The 27,842-nt window shown below is 53.5% G+C and overlaps 1 protein-coding gene across 1 annotated transcript in view; it reads right to left on the bottom strand.

Moving 5' to 3' along the window:
• Positions 1–27,378, bottom strand: part of LOC112968626 (collagen alpha-1(XIII) chain-like) — an 82,262-nt gene extending 54,884 nt beyond the window's left edge. Inside the window, exons 1-5 of the mRNA XM_026071059.1 lie at positions 27,070–27,378; positions 22,010–22,079; positions 4,766–4,773; positions 989–1,024; positions 782–808 (exon numbers count right to left, since the gene is read on the bottom strand). Coding sequence (XP_025926844.1) covers positions 782–808; positions 989–1,024; positions 4,766–4,773; positions 22,010–22,079; positions 27,070–27,378 — 450 coding nt within the window. The remainder of the gene's footprint in view (positions 1–781; positions 809–988; positions 1,025–4,765; positions 4,774–22,009; positions 22,080–27,069) is intronic.
• Between the last annotated feature and the right edge of the window lie 464 nt (positions 27,379–27,842).

Raw genomic sequence — 27,842 nt, 5'->3', positions numbered from 1 at the left:
TGACCAGACAGGAAAGCAAGAGTTTAGGGCTAAATTAAATAACTCCATGTGGAAGCAGCTTGACGTATTGTGCAGTATAAGAGGGGAAAAAAAATCCAGAAAATAAACGGGTTACTCAAATGTGGTTTCTGGAAGAAACTGGGTCTGCCGTGAAGACAAGGCACGATTAACGATGTCTCACGTTCAGAAGTTAGACGGTTTGGGTCAGACGCTTAAAGCAGCATGGACCTGATGCCATCCAGACACCTGAGAAGCACCATTTGCCCACGGCCATTTCTCTATCGAAGCGTGAACTGCATTAACCAGCTCTTAAATCGTTAACAGGCAGCCGAAAAGAGAGAGCGAGCAAGGACCGGCCGCGGGAGCAGGGACGGAGCTCGCTCCTTCCCACATAACCCGGGAGCCTGCGAGGGAGGCGTCCCGCTGGAGGAGGAGGAGGACGAGGAGGAGGAGAACGGATGCRACGGGCTCCAGGGTGGAGACGGGCGCCGGGGGCGGCTGGCGGGCCACGTCCCGCCGGAGTGGGGCAAGAGCCTGGCTCGTGCGCGCCTCTTCCCCAAATTCAGACGGGGTTTGGGCTGGCTCCGACGAGGAGGCAGTGCCTCGCTGCTACCTCCCTCCTCCCGCGCTTTGCGGCCGGCCGGGGACCTTGCAGCTCCCGGGGAGCCGGCGTGTCCCCAGGGGCTGCTCGGCTACGAGCGTGCCCGCCGGCTCCCACGCCGCTGCCGAATCGTCCCAACAAGGAACGCAGCGGCGGGACGCAGCCGCGGAGCTGACTCACCTTCTCTCCAGGTTGCCCTTTCAGTCCCTGGGCCCGCGGCGCCCGTCGAAGCCGCATGCAAGAGGGTGCGGGGGGGAGAGAGAGAGAGAGACACAAACACGGGCGTCAGCGGTAGCCCCGGGAAAGCCCCCGAAAGGGTCAGCCCCGAGGGCTGTCCGTGCCGGGCCGACGGGGCGGACGAGATGCACGCAGGAGCTTTCGGCTTACCGGCCGGCCGGGGATCCCCACGGCGCCTTTGTCCCCCTGGCAAGCAATGCAAAAGCAGATGCAATTGGAAACTGGCCGAGCGCAAGGTTGCAAAATAAACGCGAATCAACCGCGCCACCGACGTAGCTGTGCACGCCGCCCCCCCGCCCCCCCCCAGCACACCCAGGTATTTTGAGAGAGGGGAAAAAGCATGAGAGAGGAGGTAAAAGTACGTCTGCAGGTGCTTCACGCGTGTGCATGAGGTGTGCAAGCCACCAGTTCGCTCAAGCGCGTGAGGAACCAACACATCTCATGGCAGAAGTGATGCACCACGATTTAGGCAGGGAAAGAAGGGCAAGAGCTTTCAGCCTAACTAAACCTAATCCCGATTTCCAACGCTTTGTAAAATCCAGGTGCTGGGAAGCGGCTTCCTGTAGTAGCCAACCGTGGCATTTTTCTCTTTCTTCGCAAAGTCATCTGGGTGTTAGCTATTTATTCATAGAGTTATCACTTTAAAACAGGATCCTCTTCGACTTGAAAATATGGTGCTGTCCAGAAGCAAGAGAAGAATGTGGGAAAAGAGGCTGACACAGGAAAAAGCACGTCTGGGAGAAGACATACGAGCAGCTGCGCTCRGTGTCCTCTACCCCTCGGAGATGCTTCCCAGCGCGTCATCAGGGTGTGAAGGATCCCAGCGGCAGCTCGGCGGACGCCCTGGGGCCGGGCGACGCTGCACAGAGCCTCGCAAGCGCAGCAGCACAAGATTCCCTCAGTCGTTTGCCTACAGTCCCGTCCTCCGCCTCTTACAGTTAAATCTAGCTGTGCAACTTTAAAAAAAAGGCAACCGCCAGAAGGCCCCTCTCCTCTCGGCAGGGCAGGGCCCGCGCGTCAGCCGAGACGCTCATCGGAGCCTTGGGTTTCTTTCGCTTAGCAAACTGCGTGTCCTGGGGGCGCTGGACGACTTGTCCCGAAACCTTGGCGCCTTTGGGAGGCAACGGGTCGCCCCACTGGTGGCCGTGGTCAGCCACGGACGATGCCTTCAGCCCCGRGGTGTCCCCGCACCACGGCACAGACACGTCCTCGCGTCTCACAGCCTCCTCCGGAGCAAAACCACGCAGCCAGGGCTTCTGCCTGACGCCGCGCAACGTCGGCTCGCGATAAGGAGGGCTCGTCCTTTTGGGGCAAGGCTCTTCGATTTCGAGAACGCAGCATGCTCCGCGCTGCCTCAGCCAGACCTTCCCGCCGGAAAAGTCCTCCTCAAAAGCAGCGTGCTTCCCAAACGCAGGAGGGTCCGCGAGGATTATCGCCGCTAAACTTTGTCCTACAAAGCTCCTGGGGTCCCCGTCCCACCACAAGCCGTGCCTTGCTTGCGATATGTTATTCTTCCACTACGAGAGACCGCTACCTTCTCCYGGCTTACGTGCCCTGGAGGCCTGTTCATTAAACTACTGCCAGACGGAGCGCGAGGGGGAGCGAAACAGAAAAAGTGAAGTATTTACCGGGAGCCCTGGTCTTCCCGTAGGGCCCTGAAACAGAATACACAGAAAAAGTGGGAGTTAGCTTAAAAATCTGAAGGGAAGGCTGCATAAAGAGAAGCAATCACATGTAAGCAATTAGGAAACGGAGTGGTTAGACATCGCTGCACAGCTCCTTGACCATCAGCGCTGATTGCTTCGGTTTCCTAATCTCCTGCTTGTGGAATTTTCTGTCCTTTGGGCACGGGTCTATCCCATGGCTCTCTGCACTGGCTCTGTAGGTATCGGGAAGTCCATGGAGAACGAGCTAATTGTGGGGCTCTGACTTTCTTCCCAAGTATCCATCTGCTAAATATTAATTTTTTACGTATGGAATTACTGCAGTTGCCACAGAAATGCTGCATGTTCAGAAATGGGGGGGGGGGGAAACGTCTGCAAGAGGATCTTCTCCTTAGGATGTGGTCCAGACAGCGAAAGAGTTTGGGAATCTCAGGCCTATTGCATGATTTCATCGCTTCCTTCCTTCCTTCGCCCCTTTTCATCCCAAACGCGCCAAACTTCTTACGTGGCCGCAGGTTGCCCTTGTCTTCACCAAAGCCTCGACCGACATCAAGGACAACGGTGGGACAGCGGGACCTGGGTCCTGCAGCCCGGCCCTGCGCATCTGCAAGCTGCGAGGGACAACGGGGACGGAGACGTGGAGCCGTCAGCGCTTTGGTGGTGCTCGCTGGAAGGACGTACACATACGACAAGCAGCCGGGCAGGAACCTGAGTCTGTTGTTCACAGACTTGAGCTTTCACCCGGTTTTAATCAGAAGAAATATGTGGGAAAACACCTTTCCTACGGCGACAGCGAGGACTTTGCTCGACTCTTTGGCGGTGAACTTTTGCTCGTGATGACTGAGCCGGTATCACTTGACAGTCGCTCGGAAACCCCACAGGTCCTTAACGAGACCGGGGTGCTGCTAGCTCGAGACAAATTCCACTTCGCTTAACGACATCCAGTCTGCCCAATTTCCTCCTGTTATTTCAATTGGCTGTCGCATTCCTCACGCCCCGTCCTCAAAGCCCGCGCGCGGAGGCAGGTCCGGGGGTCGCGGCGAGCCGGGATGCGGTAGCGTATATTGTCAGCACTTCTCTGGTGGTCCCGCTCTTTTCTGCCAGACTTCAATCTTTCGTTACAATATTAAGTTTCCAACCCCTCCTGCTGCACGGGAAGCCCGGGCGTGCGTCTTCCTCGCCCCGCAAAGACGCGCAGAGACGTTTGCACGGAGCTGTTCCTCTTCCTCGCTCCCTCCTTTCTCGCGGCCGTCGTACGAATGCCAGCGCCGCTACCCAAAGCCAGAGCGGATTTTGAAATACATCCGCTTCACGGGCCAGGCCTGACAGACAGACTATCGCCGAAGGTTTGCATGGATCAGGACTTGGTGCCGTAAACGCTTTCCAACCCTTTGGGCTGGAAGGGGCAACTTTTCGGAAGATTGTTGCCGTTAGGCTGGGCCGTGCTCGTAGGTCTGCGCGAGCTCCTTCTGCAGCCTTTAAACTTGATGAAAGGGAAAAATAGGTTGTGTAGCAACTAGTGCTCCTCAGAACGTCATCTGCAAACTGTTTAAGACATTTTTGCGTGAACAGACAAAAGATGACTACCGTATGTTTAACTTCTCATGTTCCTGCACAGAAAGCCAGCACAGTTACTCTACTGAACGCAAATATAAACCGTTTCCTCTGGAAGGACCGTGCTCGAGACAACGCAGCGTTTCTTTATAATCCTGAGAGATACCGACGCATTGCCTCGTTCCTCGCATTGCCTTTCCTGATTCACGGCGGGTCTCTGAGCAGCTGCAAGAAAACTTCCGCAATGACCTCGGTATTTTCCTGAAGCCTGAATCGTCTGCGCTGAGGTTTTGCATTAGCTGGCGTTTGAAACGGAAGCTGCCGAGGCAGTTTTTCTCTGAAACGGCTGACTGCACCGCTAGACGTGAGGGCGCAACAGCTCAGCAAGCCTGGCTGCGTGGCAGGGAGCGAGCCCCGCGGCTCCGCTCGCACCACGCGTTTGCAGCCCCGCTTTCCTTTTCTCCCACGCAGCGCGTGGCTCCCTCCGCCTCTCCCCAGGGAGCTGCAGCACGGCCTAGAGCAAGCCCACCCCAGACTCCTGTCCTGGGCGCCCGCAGTACTTGCTGTTTGGGAGATCCCGGGGCACGGGGGCCCCAAAGGCAGCTACGACACCGGCCGCCGCAGGTGGGAGGCTTTGCTAGCTCGTGCCCCTCAACCTCTGCGACAGCAGGACCAGAGTTTGGAAACACCGTGGAGCTTTGGTACTTACAGGTGGGCCTGCAAGAAAGAAGAAAAATAAACCATCGTTAGTGTTTTGAATGCAGGGAATCCTAACGAGAAGGGCTACACGCACACGCTGTACCATCTTTTCGGGCTGACCTTGCTCTCGCTCCCATTCACCCCCCAAGTACCGCCGTTGCGCTCGGTGCACTTGTTCAGTGGAGAGGAATTGAATCCGAATAGAATCAGAGGGACTGCTGAGGCAAATGGGAAACGCTCGGGGCACATACGTGTAGGGGGGACTTCCAGCTTATCTGGACACGGTCTCGACCCTTACACAAAGCTACTCGTGATGGCCCCATTGCTCTTGAAGGTGGGGCTGCTTCTAGGAGAGGTCCCTTCTGCTCAGAGCCTAAAAGCATGTACCAGTTGCCAGCAACACCCTCTCGTAGTGAATTTTGTGCCTTCCTGAGCAGCACCCTGACCCTGCTGGGACATGCCACACCTTCAATGCGTTCATTAAAATCTGAGACGGCAGCAAATGCCCCCCCAGAGCACCTGCCCGGGGTGCCCCAGGTTGGCCCTTCACCTTTCCTCCCAAAACACTTTTGACAGGGATTTGCTCTCTCTCAGCACACGGAAGCCATAGGGAAAGCCAGCCCCTTGCCTTGCCATCCGGCAGATAGGAGCAAGACCACATTCAAGAAAGAACTGCCGTATCGTGTTCAGTAAGGCTATTTTTACTTATAAAGGCTAACTGCATGGGGCATAACCTACCCATCTGAGGTGGGAAAATCTCCGGAAAATGCTCATTGTACGTTGTGTCTCTGTAGAGCAGAGATCCCGATGGGAGACACCACCAGACTGGGAGAAAGGGATTTTGGTCACTGGGAAGTAAGATGTCCCACAAAGTCTGGCAGAGGGTCAGGGAAGCAGCCTGTCATTTACCCCTCAAACTGGGAATCCCAAGGCATTTCCACCTAACAGTCAGTCCGGATGGGATGGGGATGAGGGATACCCATAGGGTAGAGGCAGCAGGCGCTGCTCGGTTTGGGACAGAGACACTTGTGGGAGAAAACCACCCACCTAATCAGAGACAGATGCTGCACTGTGTGAGCAYGTTAAAGGCAATAGTTCCCCCTTGGCTCCTGGGGGACGGGACTGTTTCACCTAATGCACCCGCTGACCTCAAAAACCATAACTCAGGCAGGGAAGAGAGAAAAAGAGACAAAAAAACCTCGTCTGCTGCTCCCACATCCCTCCAGACCCCATTTCTACCCTCCTCCCCCTCACACACAGTCTAACACAAGCTTGTTTAGCCAAAATAGCTTCCCAAGTGCTTTTTAGCCTTCCTCCCGGAGGACGGCAGCGTAGCACGYCAGGGCAGGCAAAGCTGGATATTACCACCCCCAGAAAGCAAAGCCGGAGGCGAAGGAAGAGCATGATCGCCTGCAGGAGACCCCACAGGGCCACATCCCTGCATGCAAGACACCCCGAGCACGGGGGACTCATCATCTGCGTAACCCCCCCACCTCGCATCCCACCACCCCCAGGATCCAGAAAGTGTTGACTGAACTCGGGGAGGCGAGAGCCCCTTAACTGCTGAAATAACGATGCATTTGTCGTGAGCATCAGCGCTCTCGTGGAGGGAATGCAAAGGCACGGAAAGGTTAATGAGGAAATTGCAGCTATTAAATACGTTATGTGCCTTTTCTCATTAGAATGTGCTGATTTTTCCTTTTGCTTCTGCCAGTTTGCCTTCTTGGAAGAGATTCCCTTAAAGCCTTTTGGTTTTTTATTTTAGAAAATCTTCTGGAAGTTGCCAGTGCGGAGAACTGCATCTTCTTTGTACAGAAATGCTGTACAGTATATATCATGGCTTAAATAACACATTTCTTTCATCGGTTCCCCAAAATTTCCTCAAAATCCTGACAGATACTGTGTGTGGAAAGAAACCCCTGGACTCACTATTTTGTGGTTTCCTCTCTGTGGGAGAAGTGAGACACACAATACAACTGTCAAGAGTTTCTACATTTTCCATACTTTCTAGACACTTTTCATTACTATTTTCATAGCAAGTGCCAAGAAGTAACACTAAGCAGTATAACAGGCAAGCTGACAGATAACAGGCAGCAACCTCCTCTTCGCACAGGAGGCAGACACCAAGGTGAGCACCTGGAGAACATGTCGTCATCCTCAGAAACATCCCTGGCCAAAAGTCCATAAAAGAAACTGGAGACTCTGGATGAACAAAGATTTTCCACGTTGGAAATCTCTCACTCAGCATGACTCCTTTGTAACAGGGGCTAAGGCAAATGGCTTGGTTGTCAAGCTTTGATGATCTAAAATTGCACCATCAAATGCCATTCTTGCCCTTCTGCTCAATTTTCGACATGGTTGCTCAAAAAGGGGTACCTTTCAAGTAAAATCCAGAAAAAAAGGAGAAGATGAGCACCCTGATGGCGACCAATGGAGCCAAGGTCAACGTTCACCCCCGGGAGACTCAGCAGTTCAAACACACAGCTCCACCCAGATCCACGAGACGCGTTTGGTGGGAACTGGGCAATCAGTGGGACAACCCCCTATCACCGGCGTTGGCACTGAGGTTGCTCCCCTGGACGGCGTGCCAAGGTAAAACCACAAAAAGGGCTTCTGCTCAGAGAGTTCATTCTGGAGGGCAAGGTCAGACACAGATACTCAGATTCAGGAATCCTAATTTATGCCAGTTTAGGAGGGAAAATATTTTTTTCAGTCTGGCTTGGATGACAGTGAGGTTTTGTGAGAACCGTTTTTGGCGAGATTTTGTTTCCGAACAAGTGCCCAGTCACAAGGTCAATGCTTAGAGCTCTCCAATACGTTGACTTAACACCCGTTAGCAATGCTACAGACCCACTCAGCACTTCCCTTAATAATCCACCACCTGTCTGCAAGGTATCAGAGTTGCTCACGGCTCGCACGAACCAAACCGTTTAGCTAATGCTGAAAGAAAAATTTAAAGGCGAGCAAATCCTGAGCTATCCCTGCCTTTCCACACCAAATGTGACCAGACAGCAGCGCAGCTTGGAATGGCATTGCGATACCACTGAAACAAAACAAGCCCGTGTCTGCCGCAGAAGCTAAAGCACGTCCAGAGGAACTGAGTAAATCCAGCGATGCCTGCAGCTCTGGGGCCATTAGGCTGTGCACCACAAGCAGATCAAAGGCAGGAGCCGTATCGGAGGCTCATCTTTGTTATATGCCCCCTATAAAATTAATGGTTAGGCAAGGGGGGGGGGCTGCACGGTCCTATGTAAACACAGACATTAGGGAGCTGCACGTTCTTGCAGGGACACAATCTTGGCTGCAATAACTCTCCCAGTAGGGACCGTCTGGGGACTGGGCTTCAAATGCCGGGGCTGTTAGTATGACCTGGGGGAGAGCTAAGTCCTCAGACAGAGTCACTTTTAATAAAAATGTCACCTCACGCAGGCTGGAGAAGGAGGAAGGAAAACGTCCCCGAGGACAGCGGGACGGGAGGAGGTGCCGCTGGATGAGCTGCTGCAAAGCTCTGGGGATTTTACAAAGTGAAATAATGCTTCAGCAAAGTGGATTTGTCATGTTCTGTCACGGTGATTAACGAGAAGGCTGAGCAGAGCTTCTAAAGAGGCTCAGTCTTCAATATAACAACGAGTAATTTAACGCACATTAGAGAAAAGAGGCAGCGCGGGAGGGAGGGGATCCTTGCATCTCCCTCTCATCCGCTCTGGCCACCAGCAAGCAGGTTGAACCAGACTCTCCCAGGCAGCTTTGGCCAGGGCCCCCCAGAGAGGCACTTACTGTACTGACAGTGAGGACTTCACTGGGGACGCTGTGTGGCTTTCCAGCTAAAAATTAGTAAGAAAAACCTTCAGTACGGTGAAGGTCTCATCACAGCCAGTTCTGTTAGCTCAGTGGCCCCTTACAGCTAGATGAGAAGTGCACCGGGCTGTCCGCGGTGCATCAAGCTTGCCCCCATCCGTCTACTGCCTCAGGGCAAGGGTCTGGGAAAGCCATTCCCGTCCGCAAGAGACACGGACAGCCCCATAAACCGAGGGAACAGACGGCGCCTCTCCTCGCAGCGCTTCCTGAGAAGGGCACGACCTACAAGTTCAAAGCAAGAGTCTCTTAACAGGTTGTCCATCTGGACGAAGCTCTGCRGCTCTTCGCAGATTGGCCACGCTGGTGCACGGCGGCGTTCTTGCAAGGCAATCGGGTTGYGTGGGGCCTGGAAAACGCCCTCTGAGAAACCAAGGTGAACTGCGGCAGAGGCCCAGTAACGCTGCTGTAGGTTCCCCCAGCATTCCCAGGGGGAACTGGGGCAGCAGCATAGAAAAAGACCCAATTGCCCCAGGATGGGCCAGGTCTAGCTGGTGGCAGACCCTAAAGAGCTCCACAAACAACTCAGTACATGTTCAAAACAAAAACCTTGACAGCCACAAGTGCAAATCACACCTATAGAGGTTCCCCATCTCCCGTTTTTACAGTTGTCTTTTTAGGGGGTGAGATGGAAGCCGTGCTTTTTAGGAGATGATCTAGATCCCCTTTCCATAAAGGGCCAGCAAAGATGGGGCAAAGGGTCGATGGAGCAGGGACGAAAGCTGTGGCGAGCAATTCCCCAAAGCCCAGCCAGCCGACAGACCCAGAGCTCCTGAATCACCAAATTCCTCAGGCGCCACATCTGCAGACGGAGGAACATACATTTGCCATTAACCTCTCCGTGTCCTTCGTGCTCTGAGCCCAGCCCTGCTTCACCCGAGACAGAGGTGATGCTTGTGCTCATAGGCAGGCTGATGCCTGGCCCCGGCACCGGGCTGCTCAGGAAGCATCTCTCCTTGCCGGCTCCCTCCTACTGAAAGAGGCTGGAGTGCCCTAAGCGATTGCTATCGCTGTTTATCCAGCTGCGGAACTCGTCGAGCAGCGGGGGACAGAGGAAGGGATGGAGCAAATGTGTCGGGAGTGGAGGAGTGGGAGGAAGCAGCCATCTCCTGCAAAGAGGAGACCTCTGGAGCACCTTTGGAAATGAGCATTAAGAAAGCCAAGAATTCTTGTGGGGGTATCYGGGGTCCCGCCAAACAAACGGCATCTGTAAACTACCACCATCTGCACTGTCCCTTCTCAGCTGCTCTGGTTCTTATGCAGAAAGAAGCTTTCCTTARAGAAGCTCTTTCTGGCAGCCCAGCCAGAGAAACTATCAGCCTTGCTCCATGGGCTGGATTTGCCCATCTTATCGCACAAAGAGAGGCAAGATGCRCGCGATGAACTGCACAGCCGTGTCGGAGAGCCCACTGCTCACTCATCCTCTCCGATGGCGCATTCAGACAGTGACTCTATTTAAAATAAAACTACAATGACTCCATTTCCCTCACCCACGCAGAGATAAAAGGCCACCCTCCAAGCTGTAGCCCTTTTGGGCCCAGAAGAGGGAATACTTAGTTTTGTAAGTGGGTCATATTTTTCTAATCTGGAAAGCCCCATGTCCCAGGATACCAAATCTGAAAAGCTTGACATTATTAAAGTGGGTCCCTTTGACCTGAGACCTCCTGCTGACAGCAGAGATATCCCCTAGCTTCAGATGCACAACTGCTCTCCGCACTGATGGGATCATTCAAACGATCCCATCCATTTAAGGGCATTTCCCGAYGTCTGGAAAAGTGGCCGTTTTTAAAAGGCTCTCAAATGTTGTTGCAAGAGATTGCAAACAAGGGATTTTATTTTTTTTTTCTGTTTTCTCTGTGGCATACATGAGACGAGGAGGGTGGAGAGGGGACGTAAAGATGTCTTTGTTGCTTCCTTGGGTCATCCTCACTACACGCTGCAGCAGGAGGAGAGATGTAAGCATGTAATCCATCCCTGCGAGGAAATCCAGCCATTTCACAGACCCAGAAGGCAGCCTTAGCAAGTTAGAGAGGTACAGTTACTTCCTGACATTCAGGACTATGTTAATTGATAACAAGATAGCTGTRGCAAGGCAATTAGCTATGAAATGCTGATTAAAATGTCAGCAGCCCAAGCATGACCTTACCCAGGGTGGCGGGAGCCCCCCACTTATGGCCCTGCAGAGGTTTAGATTGGCACTACCCCCATTTCGAAGCAGACAGACCCAGAGCGGGATTTGAAATGATCCCGAGTGATTTGGGCATGTTGAGCCCAGATGGTGGGTTTGGCCTGTCTTAAAGTCAGGCCATGCTACAGATCTGTGGTCCAACTACTCGTATCCTTTCAGAGACACCTTCCCTGCCTCCGTCGGGGGAGAAACAAAACAGGGGGAAACGGAGGGAGCATTAACCCTGAGAGCTGGCAATGGAAACTGAAAAATGCCATGTGCCTGCCAGGGGGCATTGGAAAATACCTGCCACAATTCAATGTTCTTAGTGAAAAGTTGTAGGGAAAATTAAAGGCAACAGAAATCTTCACAGTAAGAAGAAAAAGTCGTGAAAGAAGTCATCACCTAGAGTACACCSTCCAGAAATTTTGCTTCAGGTGGTGTCTGCATCAGCAGATAATCCAGGTCTGAAACACTCTCCAGGCAGACCTAGCCCATGGCAGAGGTCAGGCCCATCCACCCCAAAACCAGCACTCTTTTGGCTACATCCTCAGCATGGCAAGAGGTCCTTCAAAGGATCACAGAAATGTTGGACAGCAAAGAGGCTATCAAGATTTCACTGCCAAAAAATGCGACTAATGCTAAGCCGAGGCACCAGGTTACACCGGTCACTCGAGCTCGCCTCCGAAATCAAGCCCATGACATCACTGAGACTCAGCAGTTAATATCAGCAGCTGTTGAGGATAAAAGTCACTGCCCAGGCACTCTGATCATCCCTGCGTACTGGCAGCAGCAGCCCCAGAGGAGGGAGAGGCCTGAAACAACACCCAGAAGGAGCAGAGAGAGGAGAAGTCAATGGGAAGTCATTTCCAAAGGGAACAGCGAGGAGGAGCCTTGTGGAAACTAGACCAGTTAAAGCAGTCATGGAGAAATTAAGACCATTAAGCAGCAGTCACAAGAAATAAAATAAAAGCCCCGATAGCGGAGTTAAGCCACGGACACAAAACGTGCCTCTGAGCATTCGCTTGTTTCAAGAAATGTCTAGAAGGACGACAGAAACCGGCTTGAGCTTCCAGACCCAGAAGAGCCCCAGTGAAGAAAATCTGGGCCATTCGCATAACCGCAGYGAGACCATTAGGCAGATTAAAGTGGTTGAAGAGGAGGTTCAACAATAGACAAATAGAAATATTATGACAAATATCTGGGAGAGCCCTTATGAAAACAAAGGGCTTGAAAGGGCCAAGACCAGATGGCCCACATGGTGTTTGGCTGAAGTGCGCTGCATTGTGGCACCCCGGATTAACACGGCACCTCCCGGCATGGCTCTTAGGAGGAACCGCTGGGCGGCTGATACACGGCAGAACAATGCTCGTTAGGAGCCGGCTTTTCCATGGGTCATCAAGTTCTTTCCAAATGCTGAACCATCGCATTTGTCCCAGTCACACTGAAGCCCTTAGCATCACAGAAAGCAGAGAAAACAGGTCTGGGAAGGGCCCCGAGGGGTCAGCCAGCCCAGTGGATTTTAGCGCTTAGTGGGTTTTAGGCCCCCTTGGGGGTTTCCAGTAGCGGTGTGGACCCCTGGATAGTAAATTGGAACCAGATGACTACAGGCTCGCTTTGCTCGGTCACCTTCTGCCAAAGAGCTGGCACCCTCGGACATGTGCAAACCACAAAGCCGAAAACCACTGTTCTTGACCGTCCCCTTTCTCTTCCCCTCCTACCTCCCCTGAGCAAACCAAACAGAGATGAAAGGATTCCCGGGGAAATGAGGGGGACATGAAATCTAGGAGGCAACATCTTCAAAGCAACAAGAGAAAAAAAATCGCTATCTAACCTGTTTGGGCAAATATTTCTCTAACCTGTTCTTTTCCTCCGGGGATGGAGACCCCACACTCTTCCCCAAAGGTCTAGTCCCAGGAATACCCTTGCCCTTATTTGTAAGACTATATTTGTTATCTTTTTTACAGGCTACCCATGGGCCTTTACAGGCCTTTCCATGGGGAGCAAAAGGGGAACTACCAATGCAGCCAAAAGTGTTACGCTGCTGGTCTTGTTGAGTCAATTCACCTTACACATTGTGTCCCAGACGCACTGTGTTTCTCCAGAAGTGGACCATCGAGTGTACCTGCAGGCAGTTATTTCTTCTACCTTGTACTGCTCTGCATTTCTCCTTATTAGATGGCATTCTGGATTTTTTTTCTCCTATTAACCACACTTGCTCTGGGTTCTGGTTTTCCTCTCTGAGCCTGAATGTATGTGTTTCTCTGCTATGCATGCCACCAGTAAAAATACCAAATAATCTGTTCTGCCTTAGACGTCAACTTGATCCACTCTTCCCCAGTCACAGAAAACTGCCTTTTAGAAGCCGTCTTTCCTATCAGTTTTGCACTCCTCTTGTAGTAATCTTGCCCAGCACTTTTCTCTCACCTGCTTATTAGGTTGCCACATGAGTCAACGGCAGAAGCCTTGTTAAAGYCAGAAGACGTGGTATCTATTTACCTTCACTACAGGGTCTCAATCACAAAAGGAAACTGAGTTTTTCCCTGCCGTTACCTCTGCCTTGCCCTTATCTTCTGCAGGGTCATTTGCCCTTGTCCTCCAGGAGCCCCCTCCAAGATTTCTTGCAGCACTTCTCTAAGAGGCTGCCTTCCCCAAGGCTTGGTGTTACCAGCTCTCCTGCTCCCCTGAGTGGCAAGAAGGTCTCCTTCTCACTCTAATGTACTTCTACAATGTTTTCTTAGTGTCCCTGTGTCCCCTGATAGCCCAGCTCCACCCTAGACTTTCAGATTTCTTCCTGTACACCTGTCTATTTTATATCCTTTCAGCTTTTGCTTTTCTTATATCTTGAATTTCAGCTCATTAATGAGCTCATGATTTTCTTTAGTTGACCCCTTACTATACCCCCTCTGCATTAGGATAGTTTTGGCTTGTGCCTTCAGCAGTGTTCCCCTTCCCCAGCTTTTTGCTTTTTTGAAGCCCACCTCAAAAGACCTGGACATCTCCACAAACACCTCACAACTCTGAGGACATGCAYGCTGGTGCAAAAGAGCCATCACTCCAATAAAACCCTACTCTTGGGACTGCACCTCCTTGATAGTCCCTCGTCAGCCCACACTCCACATCCTCTAACACATCCTCTGCCACCCCAGGAATATGGAAGATAACGTCTGAACACTCTGAAGTTCCAAACACCATTTGGAAACTGCAACCGGTTACTCAGAAGTTGTCTGAAATGCCTCCGCTGAGGAGCTGAATGCTTCCTCAGCTCTCGGCCAGGCCCTGCACAAGTCGAATTCCCCAAAGAGCTCCAGAATTAGGAAGGAACCACAGGGAAGAACTGGCCAAAATAAATCACGGCTGGGTAAAGCAAAAATAAAATCCAATGCACTTTTACTTCCTGCTGAAAATTACAATCTCTCTCATAATGTGGTTATCTGGGAACAGCAGAAAGTTGGAGTTTACTCCAGCTAATAATTATTTAAGTAAATTCTCTGATCACCCACTTAAAATGCAGACGATACATTCTACTCACTTGCCAAATTGCATAGATTCATTTTGTTCTCCTATGTCATTTTTGAAATTGCCAGTTGATTTTAATACTTAGGGCACTAAACGTTACTTTCTTTCCTAACTCTCATTACTTCTTCCCTCTCTTTCATCTGCTTACTTTTTTCTTTTCTCTGCTCTTTTCTTACTCCCAAAATACTTCACAACTTTTATAACAGCATATTCTATCACCTAACTCAGGAGGAACAAAAGACCATTGTGTACAATTTATCTTTTAATAGACTCCTTCCTCAAATACCTCACGGACTGCCAATGCTGTCTTCCAGTCCCTGTCTCACACCCTTTTGAGTTATGAAAGCGTTTGGGAGGGTCTTTCCTTTAACCAAGACGTTTTTCCACCCAAGATGATTGATAGCTCCCAGTTACCACTAATTACCCTATCAGCAGTTGGACACAAGCCTAGCCACAGCTCTGGCCCTCCAGAGGCCAACAATGCATCCCGGTTGCTCGTTATCCTCTTCTTCGAGGATGGAACAAACTGACTAATTAGAGCAACCATAAATTCTTCCTTCAGGCTCTTTCCTGATRGGCTGCCTTGTTTCCAAAGAGCACATGTGGAGGAGAGCAGGCCTGAAACCATTCTTTTCCAAAGCAAGAAGGCGTTGGAGTTTCTTAGCATCGGAGGGTTTGCACAGCGTGTTTCATTACAAAGGAAGAGGATGGTATTAATTCATTCATCCAAAGCTGGCTTCGTTAGCCCGTCTCARACTTCGGGGTGGTTTGCTTAGCTTGCCCGCCCTTGCGTGAGACCCTGCCCCAAGGGAGCCAGGCTGGAGTAGCAGACGCTTTTACGAGGACAACCCATGGTAACTAAGCGGGATGAAAGGGTTCACGGCTTTCCTCACCTGGAAAGCAAATCCCCTCCCTAACATCTCCAGTGCCCAAACCAGACGCTTTACACAGTGCACGTCAGAGAGAGCGATAGGACTGGAAAGGCGCAAGCATTGAGTTTTGCCCCCAGAAGCTGCGGACTCTGCCTTGAACCTGTATTCTCCCATCGCCTTCTCACCCTGGCAAACTTGACTCCATGAAAAGGTTGGATAAACTCTACGGCAGGCTTTAGGACTGTCATCCTGCCATAGCCTGGAGGCTGGGTATGCTTGCCAGGACCTCAACCTTGTTTGAGGCCAAAAGGTTTTCTTATTGCATATGTTTCATAAAGACTGCTATTTTTAAAGGTAGCGAGAGATCCCTCGGTAATCTCAAGGAAAAAAAAAAAGAGAGCAATAAGGATGGAAAAGAAACATACATTTTTTTCCTGGAGCAGAGAAAAAACAACTTGGAGGAAAACCAACTAAATTTAGAAGGTAGTTACTCTGCAGCTCTTCCTCCCAGCTGAAAGGAAAGGCCCCGAGGGCACAAAGCGAGGGAAAGGGCATTATTTTTAGAGAGAAACCTCTCCAACCGAAGGAATGGGGCGGGCAGCGAGCAAACGCTCCGGAGCCCCGAGGCCTCCCAGTGAGAAAGCAAAGGCGCCGGGGGCTGCGTGGGGCCAGGGCAGCCTCGGGGAGCTGGTCGCCCCTCCAGCTCCCCATCCCGCAACACGCTGGGGTCCCCGCTGATCTCTACGCTTTCCCCAGCATCTCCCACCAGCCAAAACGCTCCCTCCTTGAGTTTGCTCAGAGGGGCTTTGGGGGGAGGCGTGCAAAAGGCAATTTTCTCCCGCGTATCCGTGGAAAACACTGGGACAAATAACCCTTTGGTGCGTTTTTCATTTCCTGAGCGGCTCTAGGAAAGAGCGAGCAAGCGGGAGGGGGCGAAGCGGCAGGGAAGGCGCCACGGCCAGCGTGTCGCTCCCAGGGAGCGAAGCTGCTCCGGCGCTGTTGTCCCGTTAGGGACGGCCGCGGGGGAGGAGGGAAAGCACGGAGCGGCCKCGGGGCCCGGCCTCGGGGACGCGTGTCCTCCCGCTCCCCAAGCGCCGGCGGCGCTGCCGGGTGGTCTCCCGCGTGCCGCCCCAAGCGGTGGCAAGTCCCTCTCAACAAGCCCCTCGCGCGAAGCCCAGATTCCAGCGAGGCTGATATCATCTCCATCCTTGCTTCGAAAGGAAAATAAAACACACAGGCCAGACGTCCTCGGGGACGGACGCGAGGCGTCGGCGCGACCCTTCTGCCCACGCGGGCAGGTGCAAAGCGCGCTGCCGACCAGCCACCTGCCTGCCTGCAGGAACGCGCGGGACCCCGTGGGGGGCTGCAACCGGAGCGAAGCAGCGGCGCACGCTGGTGCCCCCCGTCTCCTGGGTTTGCTGGTCTCAGGGCTGCCCTCCCCGCTGCAGGTGTTTTGGCGCGAGAAACGCCTTCTGATGCACTGCCCCAAAGACAGCCGAGAAACTTAGTAATTAATCGCCGCCCGCTCCCCTCCGAGGCCGGCCCGAAAAGCGCCGCTGCGTCTTTAACGCCTGCCAGCGATGGGAAAGGCGTTTTGCGGGGCCGGGGGGGGGGAAGGTTAAGATGATTAACTGGTGCTAACAAGTTTAGGATGTGGAAGACGTATTTCCTTGGCCGTCCATCAAAGCGGGGATTGAATGTGCGCAAGCGGGGGGGGCGGCGGAGGCCCGGGCGGGCGGGATGTGTTTAGCAGATGAGCCGTCTGCCMGTGCCAGCGATGCAACCTTTCCTGTTTAAGCCACTACCTCTCCCTGTCCCGGTGTTTCGGGCTCCCCCTCCACGCAGCCCGCGCAGGGGAAAAGCCTCTTCCCGGCGATGCCGGCTCAGCAAGCCCGAGCCGGAGCCGCAGGGTAGTGGCGCGCTGCTCCCACCGGCCGCCCCCGGCCCCCGCCGGCTGCGATGCTCCGGCCGTGCCGCGCCAGGGCTCCGATTGACGCCCACGTGCACTGCGCGTGTTGCAAGCGCAGGCACGCAAGGGCCTGAACGCACCCACCGAACATCCGTGTGCAAGCCAGCAAGCGTGCAGCAGCAGCCCTGGCCATGTGTCCCTGGCGGCACGCACTGCCCGGCCACCCGGACCCGYGCACTGCCCGGCCACCCGGACCCACACACCCGAGCCTGTGACACCGCGCGGTGCCGAAGGCCCAGGGCYGCAGAGGACACCCTGGGATACAGCATTTGGGATGCAACACGTAGCTCCGCCAAGGCGGCGCTTTGGCCGGCACGAGTTGTGCACGCCCGGCTGCGAAGAGCGACCTGTGAAATCGCTTGAATATGCCTCCACAAACTCCGTTTCAGTCCCAACCTCGGGCCGAGCCAGAGCAACTCCTCGAGCCGGCTAAGAGCGCGCCCGCCTATGTCTTCAGCGAAAGAGGGTTAACTGACCAAACAAGCTGTTTGTTTGTTGTTTTTTCTTTTCCCCCCCGAATTGTTCATCCATCCCCCTCTACGGAGAAGGGCTTGCAGAATCCGTGGAATTCATTGTGTGGTTTGCATCTTCAAAACAAACGCAACAACAGTATGCCTAAACCAAACAAACCCCAACCCAAAATACAGCCAGGAGGCCAGGGCGCATGAGCAGCCTTCGAGCCTGAAGTGTGTGTATACTCTGGAGGGCCAAAAAAAAAAATGCGGGTTGGGGAACCTATTTAAATTGCAGGGAATAATAGAATTCCCAGGGAGATTTCTTATAAAGCAGAGGGGGAGGAAGAGAAATATTTAAGCAACGATTATGCTGCAACTTCGGTTCCAGATGTGCGCGCTGGGGAGATGCTAGCTAATCACATTTTCTGATGTCGCAACTCCTGCTTTCCGGCGGCGCCTTTGCAGGATGCCCGGCCGCGGGACGGGTGAGCAGCAGGGCCGGGGTGGCCGCCACCAGCTTTGGCGATAGATTCAGGGGGAAAAAGCCAACGCGGAAAGCTCACAGCTTTTGGCGGGAATGGCCGCTCGAGGCAAACGTCCTCTTCTCCAATTTTTGTTTACAAAAAGAAGAATTTCCCCAAATTCTCCTCCCTGCCCCCCCCCCCAGGGTGCTATGAGCTCGACAGCGGCTTTGCTCGCTGTTCGCAATAAGCACTAGAAACGCGCCGGGCCCCAGCAGCCCGTAAGCGGTGGCGAGGGCAGATGCAGTGTAGGGAACGGTCCGGAGGCAATGGCACAGCCTTGACACACGGGGAAAACCCGCGTCCTGCCCTTCCCGACGTTTCCCCCCTCTCCCAGGCAGGGCTCAGGGCCCCGGGGTGTTTGCAGCAGCGCCCCGTTCCCCCCCAGACGGCCAAGGCGTCGCGGGCGGCCCGTGCCAGGCCCCGGCTCCCACAACCGCGGAAGGCGGCATCGGGTTGCGGCGGGGTTGTGCAATCCCATCTGACCGCCCCCGGCCCCTGGAGCACGCCGGAGCCGGCACCCACCTTCCCCCCGTGCTGGAGAAGGCATGGAAAAGCCATTCGGCCTCCTCCGGAGCACGCGCTCCGCTGCCTCCAGCGCCGCGGGCTCCTGCCCTGCCCTGCCCTGCCGGAGGGGAAACCGGGACCAGCGCGAGCCACGCGGGGGCAGAGGGAAAGTCGCCAGTGAGGTTTTTTTTTTCTAAAGGATATTGAAAACTGGAGTAGGGAGCCAGCAGTGTGAAATACAACCACACGGGGACTGTGAAAATAGGAGCCAAACGGAGGAAGATGGGAAAGGTCTAATAAAGAGAGTCCCAGCCTGCAAGCCGCAGGCGCTCGCCGATGCCAGCAAGGCTGCGGGAGGGGGCTCGGTGCAATCCCTGGCTCTCCGAGCCCGGCCAGGCGACAGGGTCTGGATCCACACCGGCTCCGCGCTAGCCAGGGAAGGCTCGGGGTTGCACGCCCGGGACCCGGCGCCTTTCCCTCGTGGCATTTCGCTATCACGCGGCGGCGATCTCGGGAGGAGGCCGTCCGCGGGAGGGTCCGGTGGGACAAACCCCCACGCCGAGGGGCGACACGTCCCGCACGCCCAGCCCCAGCGAGCCCAAAAGCACCAGCTCCCCCGGCTAAGGAAGCATAGATTTCCTTATCATTTGCTATAAATACAGCTGTGCTCTTTTCCTGACCGCGTTATTCCTGCCGCCCTTATCAGGAGCGCTCAGATAACCGCGGCGCGGTCGCACACTCAGACAGCCTTCTCGCTCCCCTATTCCCAGCTTTTCCTACCCGTCTACGTTCGCAAACAAGGCCCCTGGTGACCCAAAGCCTTCCTATAGTGACGGGTGACCTGACGGGGCCCTTTACATCCGCAGGGAACAGGTCAGCAAATGAACTCGTCTTCCTCTTCCCCTTCTTTGCCATGCAGAGAGCTGGCTCGGGATTAGGGATGTGCTCAAATGTCGCTTCTGATAAACATTTATTTCTGGTGAGGAACGTTGTGTGTGCTTGTTTATCGGCGGCGGAGAGGGCCGGTGAGCAGGAACGGGCATGCGCCGAGTCTTGCAACATCTGGGCTGTTCTCAGCGCTTCTGAATACCTCCGGCTCCCACAAGGGTCACTTCATCTGCTCCTCAGGCATGTTAGACACGAGGGAAAAAATGCATCGGGGAAAAYGGTTCCCAAGGTCTCGGCTGGATGGCAGACCACGCTGAAACAGCACCACAGCGCGTTCAGGTGGCCTGCGTTGCGTCAGCCTGAAGAGCAACGGGAAACACCCCGCAGCGACGGGGCTGAGATGAAACAGCGGCTAGCTGCAGGTGGCTTCATCTCTGCACTGCTCGAAGCCCATCAAGACTTCRCCTGCCACAGCTTCAGCTTTGGACCAGAGCTTCGTTACCCCCAGCGAACTAGCTGACAGGGGTGGCAGGAAATTTAATAAATAGCTTCTGTGACTGCAGGTTATTCGCTGAAGACAGGCAAGTTCAACAGGCAGCAAGAAAGCTTGAGCCTCACCTCCGTGAGACATTTGTTGTTCTCCTGAATCAGAGCGGTCCTTCAGAAACACCACGAGCTCAACGGAATGAGAGGACACCAACGTCCTATGGTAAACCCAGCACCGGCTACTGCCGCAGCTTCACAAGGGATGGGAGTATCCATAAGCAAGTATCATGATCCTGATGTAGAAATGCTCGGGTGATTCATCCATCACACACATGATGGAGGAGGTCACGCTCCGACAACTTTAAAAATCAGCAAAACTCCCTTTTCCCCTGCTCTGCRTTCAAGTTCTAAGTTTCCTTCTCCAAGCTGGCGCAGAAACACCAGGAGGATATTCATTCCTGTGGTTTTTTGGCATTTGTATGTCAAGTCTAGGCAGGAACTTGAAAATGGAGCATTGCTATGATTTGTGTTCCAGTTGAAGTGAAAAGGTTGCAATTTAAAAAGAGCTGAACTCAGTTTTAATCTCATCTTTGGAGGAAGGTTACTTAGATGACATTTCATTTGTGCTGTCTTTTTAATTTAAACCTTAATGGTTCCTATTGTTCCTTTGCAGAACTAAAAAAAAGTCCAACAGCCCTGGTCTGTGCTAGGCAAATCAGACATTATTCAATGTTCTGCAAGTCCAGATCCTGGATTTTAGTTCTTCACATACCTGTGGGGCTTTACCTCTTGTTTTCACATGCTGCTATCTTACAAACCCACCGGAGTGTAAAAAGAGCCCGTCTCCTCTCTCTGTACCTGGGTCTAATTATGCAGAGTGTGGGAAAACATTACCTATAGCAAGGACAGGCCCCTTGGTCATTTCATCCACCTCTGTTCTGCTGTTGACCATACTTAATTACGCTTTCATATACACACCACCAGGCCTGGCTACAGACCTCACGTTGGACACCAAGAGAACATAGAACCAAGAGAAAAGCCACAGAAAAGGGAAACGCCACTTTTAGGCGCTCATCCAGACACACCTTCCCCTGCCTCTTTCTCTTCAAGCTTCAGTTACTCAGTTTGGATACACACGTTCGAACTCTCTCAGAACTTCAGCAACTTTGGATGCGAGGGGCAGCTGGCATTTTTCTATTTCTTTTACATAGTCAAATGCATCAAAAGACAATGAGGAAAGCTGCATGATTCACAGTCATGGAATGAAACGCCATTCACAAATGTTTTTTCCATAGCAGTTTGTCACTTATTGTATTGGAAACCACTTCAGAAGATGTGTCTCAAAGAGCCTTTTGATATTAGCATGATTAAAAACATAATGCAATTAAGCAATCCCATAACACTTCTGTACGTTATATGAGTAGGACCTTGAGTGACCACTTCATTCAACCCCCCCCGATACATATGGCCACTTCTAACACAAGGCTGCTACCCCGCAAGATACCTCAGACAGTTGTATAGCACCAAGGAATTCAAATCTCCTTGCCCCAGAGGCACACAAACAGATGGCAGAAGAGCACTTTTGGCTTGCAGTTCATCTCACCAAAGCTTAACCATCCATCTTTGGTGCTGAGTCAAGCCAAGCTGCCTAAAACTGTTCCCTAATCAGCCAAGAAAGATCAGCACCTCCCGAGAGCCTTTCTGCCCATCTAAAGATTGATGCCTAAAGTAAACAGAGAATTTGCCCTCTGGGTGTCTCTTTGTCTCTCGTTGACCATCCAGAATGACTACCTGGATGTTTACTGGTTTTCCTGTTGTTCATCATAYGCAGAATTAGTATTTATATATGCACCCAGCTGGTTATGACATGCCCATATTAATTTCCTATACCTCAAGCACACCATGGAAAGCATAACTTTGCATTCATGAGCCACAGAGCATTAAAACCTTTCAACAAGAGGCAGATAAAAAAGGGTCACCAGCCCCGCAAGGTGCCAGCCATCTCAGATCCCTACCTGCCGGGCAGTTGCATCTCTGGTGCGCGTCTCGGGCCTCTCGATGTCTTGGCAAGTGGAACTTTAATTTCTGTCAAGGGAGGAGGGAGAGCAAAAGGATTTGTTAGTACCGTCGTAACCAAAGCCCCAAACTCTCGGGAAAGTGGGGTGGGGGGAGACTGCCCAAGGAGAGGTGGGAAAGACAGAGATGACCAGTTTGGGAACAAAGAGCGGCATTAGAGTTCCATAGTCTTTAACTAGAAACGCAGGATGTGCTTGATTGAAAGCAGGCTGCGAGAATTTCGTAACGGCCTCCCAATGTGGTCCTTCGCACGGGCATTACAAAATCCAGAGCCTGCGGCAGCCAAGAAAGCGGTGGCCGCGTCCTCACGAGAAAGCTGCGTTTCTCACAAGACCCACTCAGCAGATGAGAAGTTGAGACCTGGAGCATGTACTCTGAAACCTATCAAGAGCTTCCGCAAGATGAAGCCGCATCAAAATGTCCATTTCCAACCAAGCGGTTTGGTTCTCTAACGCTGACGGAGCCCCACTGCCGCCTGCACCCCGCTGCTGGGTTCACCCACTCCCTGGCTCCATCTCCAACACGGGGGGACAGAGTCCAACCGAGGCCACAGTACCTTCCCTCATTGGAAACGTGATTAAAATTGACCCATGTCCCACGCAAAACGCATTTTGGGGACAGCATCCACACCAGCCCTAATAGGCATTATTAAAATAACAGTGATTTAGTGAAGAAAATGCAAATCAATCCAAAACAGTTATTCATTAATGCCTGTGAACCACACCTGGTTAATGATTTGAGATGTCACTGATTTGAGAAGACCTCTCAGCGGAGGCCGAACTGCTGGGGTGCGATGCTAAGGGGATGCTCCCTGTTCATGAAATACAGCCAACTTTCAGCCCAGCTACGCTTCTTATTGACCAGCCTATTTCATAGCCAAGCTAACATTTTGAAAGAAATGGTCTTACGTTAAGCTCAACAGAAGCCCATGCTCAGGCTCATATAGAAGTGACTCGATTATCACAAGTGACAATTTTCACAAAATTTTTGTAATCAAATATTTCTGTCAAAAAATGTCATTTCCCTGACATTACATTTTCCTGCAAGAACACGTCTGTCGGAGGGAAATTTATTTTAGAGGGAGAAAAAAGCCTGTTTCTGCCTGGGAAGAAGGAAGGCAGAACTGACTAGAACCCTTCCATTTTCCATTTTGACATGACTGGTTGTCTCATTGCAAGTCAAAAATCAAAATGAGTTGTTGTGACTGACCAGAAATAGAATACAGTCAGAGCATTTTTATTGCATGGTAGACTGAAATGTTTTGAGGCTGAGTTGATCTGGTATTGGGACAGGGAGAAGGGGTTCACGCGAGGAAGATTGCCAGTTCCCATACAGCATTTTATCTGTATTTACCCTCTCAGCCAAAAAACATAGATACGGGATTCCTTGCACTTTGGGCACGTTCCAGTCTAGCTGCTGCTCCTCCAGATGGCACAGCACTGTGCTGCAGCCCTTTTTTGAACGCTTTGTGCTAATGGTCAAACATGGGCACAAAGACGACAGCAGAGCTTTCATCTGGGGACTAAACTGGCACGTAGACACACGCGCTCCCATTTCCATCTGTGTCCAGGCCGACCACAACATGTGAAAGCAAGAGTCCCCCGCGCGGTGGGGTTCCCCGGGGAGCCCAGCACCGGGTGCCCGCAGGTCCCCGTCGCCAGCCATTGCAGTGTCTCCCCCCCGCACGCGGGAGCTCTGCTCTGAAGGAGATACTTGGCTCCTGGAGACCTCAGCTCAACTCTGGGGTGAGAGCCCAGCCCTTTCTGCTTCCCTCATTGCCACCTTGCAAAACGCCTCCCGGTCCAACGCGAGAAGCTGGCTTTGCTCAGGAGAGCAAAAAGAAAGGGTTTTCCCCTGAAACTGCCCTTTCCAAGGGAAAACTTCCAAGCCGAGGCAACAGCAAACCCATCATTTTAGAGGGTGGCTGACTTCCGTAATATGATTTTGCAATATAGAGCCGGCGCCACGTTTCCCGCACTCCTGGCTAACTCGCCACTAGCGTGGCAACCTAGGGCCAGCTCTGATGGACACGGGAACGAGGGTGAGACCATCTCCTGATACGAAAGGACTGTGGCTCAGGCCCCGAAACCTTTCAAGTGCCCGTGTGTTTTGGATGGGCTCTTGAGATCGGGCTTCTTCAAAGGGGGCATGTTAAGAGGCCTCTAGCAGACGTGGTCGTTTGCAGTCACCCAGGGAGGTGAAATCGTTTCCCACCACTATCTCCAACTGCTAAAAGAAACACGTCTCAAATAGATAATCTATTACAGCCATCAGGAAGATTTCAAGGGCTGGTGGTTTTGTTCACGCTAATTGTTTTAGCTCCAATTTCACTGTTTTTTCTTAAAGGTCCAGGTCCTGGAGTTGCAGAACGATGGGAGAGCGGGCAGAACCAAGCGGTGAGCGAAAGGCTGGGATACAACACTGTCTGGGCTCAAGAACGACAGGCTAATGAGAGGAAACATGACTTACCCACCAGAGGATCCCGAAGGAAAAAGAAAAAGGGAAAAGAAATCCTGTGACTTTGGGGCGGAAAATACTAAGATAAGGGGCAAGGCAGAGGACGTTCAGAGTAATTTAAGGCTACAGTTGCTCTCCTCTTGCTGACCACCGGCAAGCTGAACTGTGCAGCGTGGTTCTCAAGACGTTCAAGAAGAAGTCCCCAGGAAGCGCGCCTTACAGGACAGCCGCGAGGACAGGACCTGCCTTGCCGTGCACAGCGCGGCCCCCAAGTCTCCCCRGCATCGCTGCAGTCGCGACAAATACCACCTGCAAAACTCCCTGCGAGGCCGGGCACGCTCAGCACACCTTGTCCTCCCACGGGCTTTGCGGGACGGCGACTGCCTTTGCATCGCGCAGGCACACGTGCGCACGCACAGAGCCTCTAGCCCTGCAACGACACCAGCACCGGGTTTTTTCCTAAGCAGCAGCAGCACTGAATCCCTCCTGCTCTCCACCCTGCCGAGCGTTTGGCAAGCAAAACAGTACCAAATGTCACCCAGCATGGGAATAGACCTTATTTTCTGCTTTGGAAAGCTCTGCCTCTGCTGCAAACACCAGCAGTGAGTTTGTTTGCGCTTTTTGTACGTTTTGCTGATTCCCCATAATCACAGAGGAATTCCAGCCTGGATCCAAAGCTCCCTCCGAACTACCCCTATCTGCCCTCCTCTGCACGGGTGTTTTCAGGGGAAAACTGAAGTCAGCTCCCACCTGGCAGAGAGCTCCTCTCTGGTATTCGCTGACCCCAGGAAGAGGTTTTAAGGCGAGCGAGAGAAGCGGCTCCGGTCGGAGCAAGTCTCTGCCGCCCTCCCCTTGCTCCTCCTGCTCAACTAGAGGCAGAAACTTTGACGCATTCCCAGTTCCAGGGCTCTGAAACAGGAATCGGGGGCCAGAGAAATGTCCCCATCAGCTGGCTTAAAAATAACACGTTCAGCCCACCCCGCTCCTCTCCCCCAGGTTTGCTCTCTTTTGGCTCGTCCCCTGGTCTGCCTGGAAGAGGGGCACCTAGCGAGCCTTTAGCTTTGGCTCAAGGCTGGGGAGCTTCACAAAAAAGCGCAAATAAGAAAACTCGTGCACTTAAGGTGAGCCCGGAACGATCCGGACCGCCTTGCTGGGAATTTGACGGGGAAATTGTTGAGGATATCAGCTGCCGCATGGCTGAAGATGCCAAGCAGGCTGCAGAGGCGCAGGCTTGCCCTAGCCGGGAGCAAAGCCTCTCGCCAAGCCCACGCGCTCAGGCTCGCCTGGCACAGGAGCAGGCAGAGATGGAGGGAGCAATGGGGATTTAACTCACCTCCAGCAAAAGCTAGAGCCTACGTTGAGCAAGGACAAGCGGCATCCCACACGCTTCTCCCTCCCTCCCTCCCTCCCCTCTGCTTCTCCTGCCCTGCCGTGGCTCTCACAAGCCGTGGGAAACCATGGCCCCGGGCCCGCATCCTGGGGCAGGCAGCACCACGGCTAACCCCGTGCTCCTTTACAGCATCGCCGTTCCGTTTTGCGACGGGTAACCCAGAGCCGGCGGCTGGGAAACTCGTTAAGGTCGAAGCCGCGGGAAGCTCGGCGAGGATGTGGCCGCAAGAGGTCCCGGGAGCCGGGCGGCCAGAAGGAGCATCCCGCTGAGCCTTCCCTTTTCCCTCAGTTTCCCCCTTTCTCTCCTCCCCCCCCCACCCCGCTCTTTCTCTTTCCTCCATGCAGCATCTCTCTGTCTGCCCTTCTCGTCACCCTGCCCGAGACCCGCGCAACCAAGCGTCGCTGCAGACCCAACGACAAGCAGACCGGGGCGAGACGGGAGCCCGGGCAGGGCTGGCACAGCAACGCAAGCGGCTGCCGCGAGCTGGGAGCGCAGCGCTGCTCCCCGAGGGCCTCTCCAGCTGCAGGTTCAAGCCCAGCTTCTCCAGCAGCAGCTCTGTCCCCGGTGCCCCCCATCCCCAGCTGCGGAGGATGCACCCGCTGGCTCCGGTGGGATTTGGATGGGGCCCAAGAGGGCATCACACAGCCATACGCTTTGCCGGTGCCAAAAATGACCCTGGCGGCATCAGCGCACCTCATGTCCCCAAACCAGCGGCTGCAAAAGCCACTGGACCGAAATAGTGGCCGAGCCCATTGCGGTGCATGCCGCTACCTGCCGCAGCATGGGGCTTTCCTCCTCCCGCCGCGCRGGAGCGCACCAAAATCCCACGGTTTAGCCTCAGACCTGCAGCTCTGGCAATGCCACCCATCACCCAAGGGAGACAACTGGGAACAGGCACAAAACTTCCCCCCGTTGGGAAGTGTCAGGGCTCGGACKGACCCTGGGCTGGGGCAGAGGGATGCAAGCGCCGGGCGGGTGGGAAAGGCATGAGGGATCTGCAGGAACAGGAAATTCAACCTGGCTGCATTGCTTGTGCAAAAATACATTTTTAAGGGAAAAATGGGGAAAAAAAAGGACTATGCAGCCAGGTGCACACACATGCATAAAATCTACAATATGGCATATAAACAGCATAAGCGAAAAGACACAGACCTCGTCGAGCAGTTGGTCAACTCTTCCCAAAATAGCCGTCTCCATTTGGTCTGCTGAGAGCCAGGCGGGGAGCTGCGTGGGTCTGTCCGCCTCCAGACGCGACACCCGGGACTGCAGGTCAGACGTCCGAAAGTAGAGCAGGAGGCTGAGCACCAGCGAGAGCAGCGACACGCCGGGGAGCCCCGAGCCCAGCAGCAGAGACAGCCGGCAGCATCGCTCCCCCTCGGCTCTCCGGGGGGGAGCCGCTGCTGCGCACCCCCTGGCAAAAGCCGCGTTGCCAACACCTTCCCAGCTCTTCTCCTCCAACATGCCCTCCCTGCCCTGAGGAACAATAAATAAATAAATAGAATAAATAAAGCTTCAATCCTGCTCCGAGAAGCACAATCCGGAAGGCATAGGAGGGGAAAAAAAAAAAAAAAAGAAAAAAGCGTCCGAGGGGATCCCGGTGCTGGCAAATAATTGCAATAATGACAAAGCTGTAAGGGGGGAGTTCTCTTTAAAAAAAAAAGGAAGAAAAGAGGTGCAGGAAAAAAGGATCCCAAAAATCCGATCAGGATTCTTTCCCCTCCCGCGTCGGCTTTTTTGCTTCCGTCCCAGCTGCCAGCTTCAGCTCCTGGGCAGGGCGGGCAGGAGGTGGCACGCCGAAGTCCCCATGGGCGCGCGGCGGCCCGCGGCGGCTCCGCAGTGGTGCTGGGGCTGGCCGGGGCGCCCCTGTAACATGACCCACGGCCGCGGCACCGCGGGGCTCGCGCCGGCCCGCTGCCTCCCTGCCC

Source organism: Apteryx rowi, unplaced genomic scaffold (assembly GCF_003343035.1).
Source record: "Apteryx rowi isolate R43461 unplaced genomic scaffold, aptRow1 scaffold_320, whole genome shotgun sequence".
NCBI classification, from domain to species: domain Eukaryota; kingdom Metazoa; phylum Chordata; class Aves; order Apterygiformes; family Apterygidae; genus Apteryx; species Apteryx rowi.
This window is presented reverse-complemented; position numbering and strand designations above follow the sequence as displayed.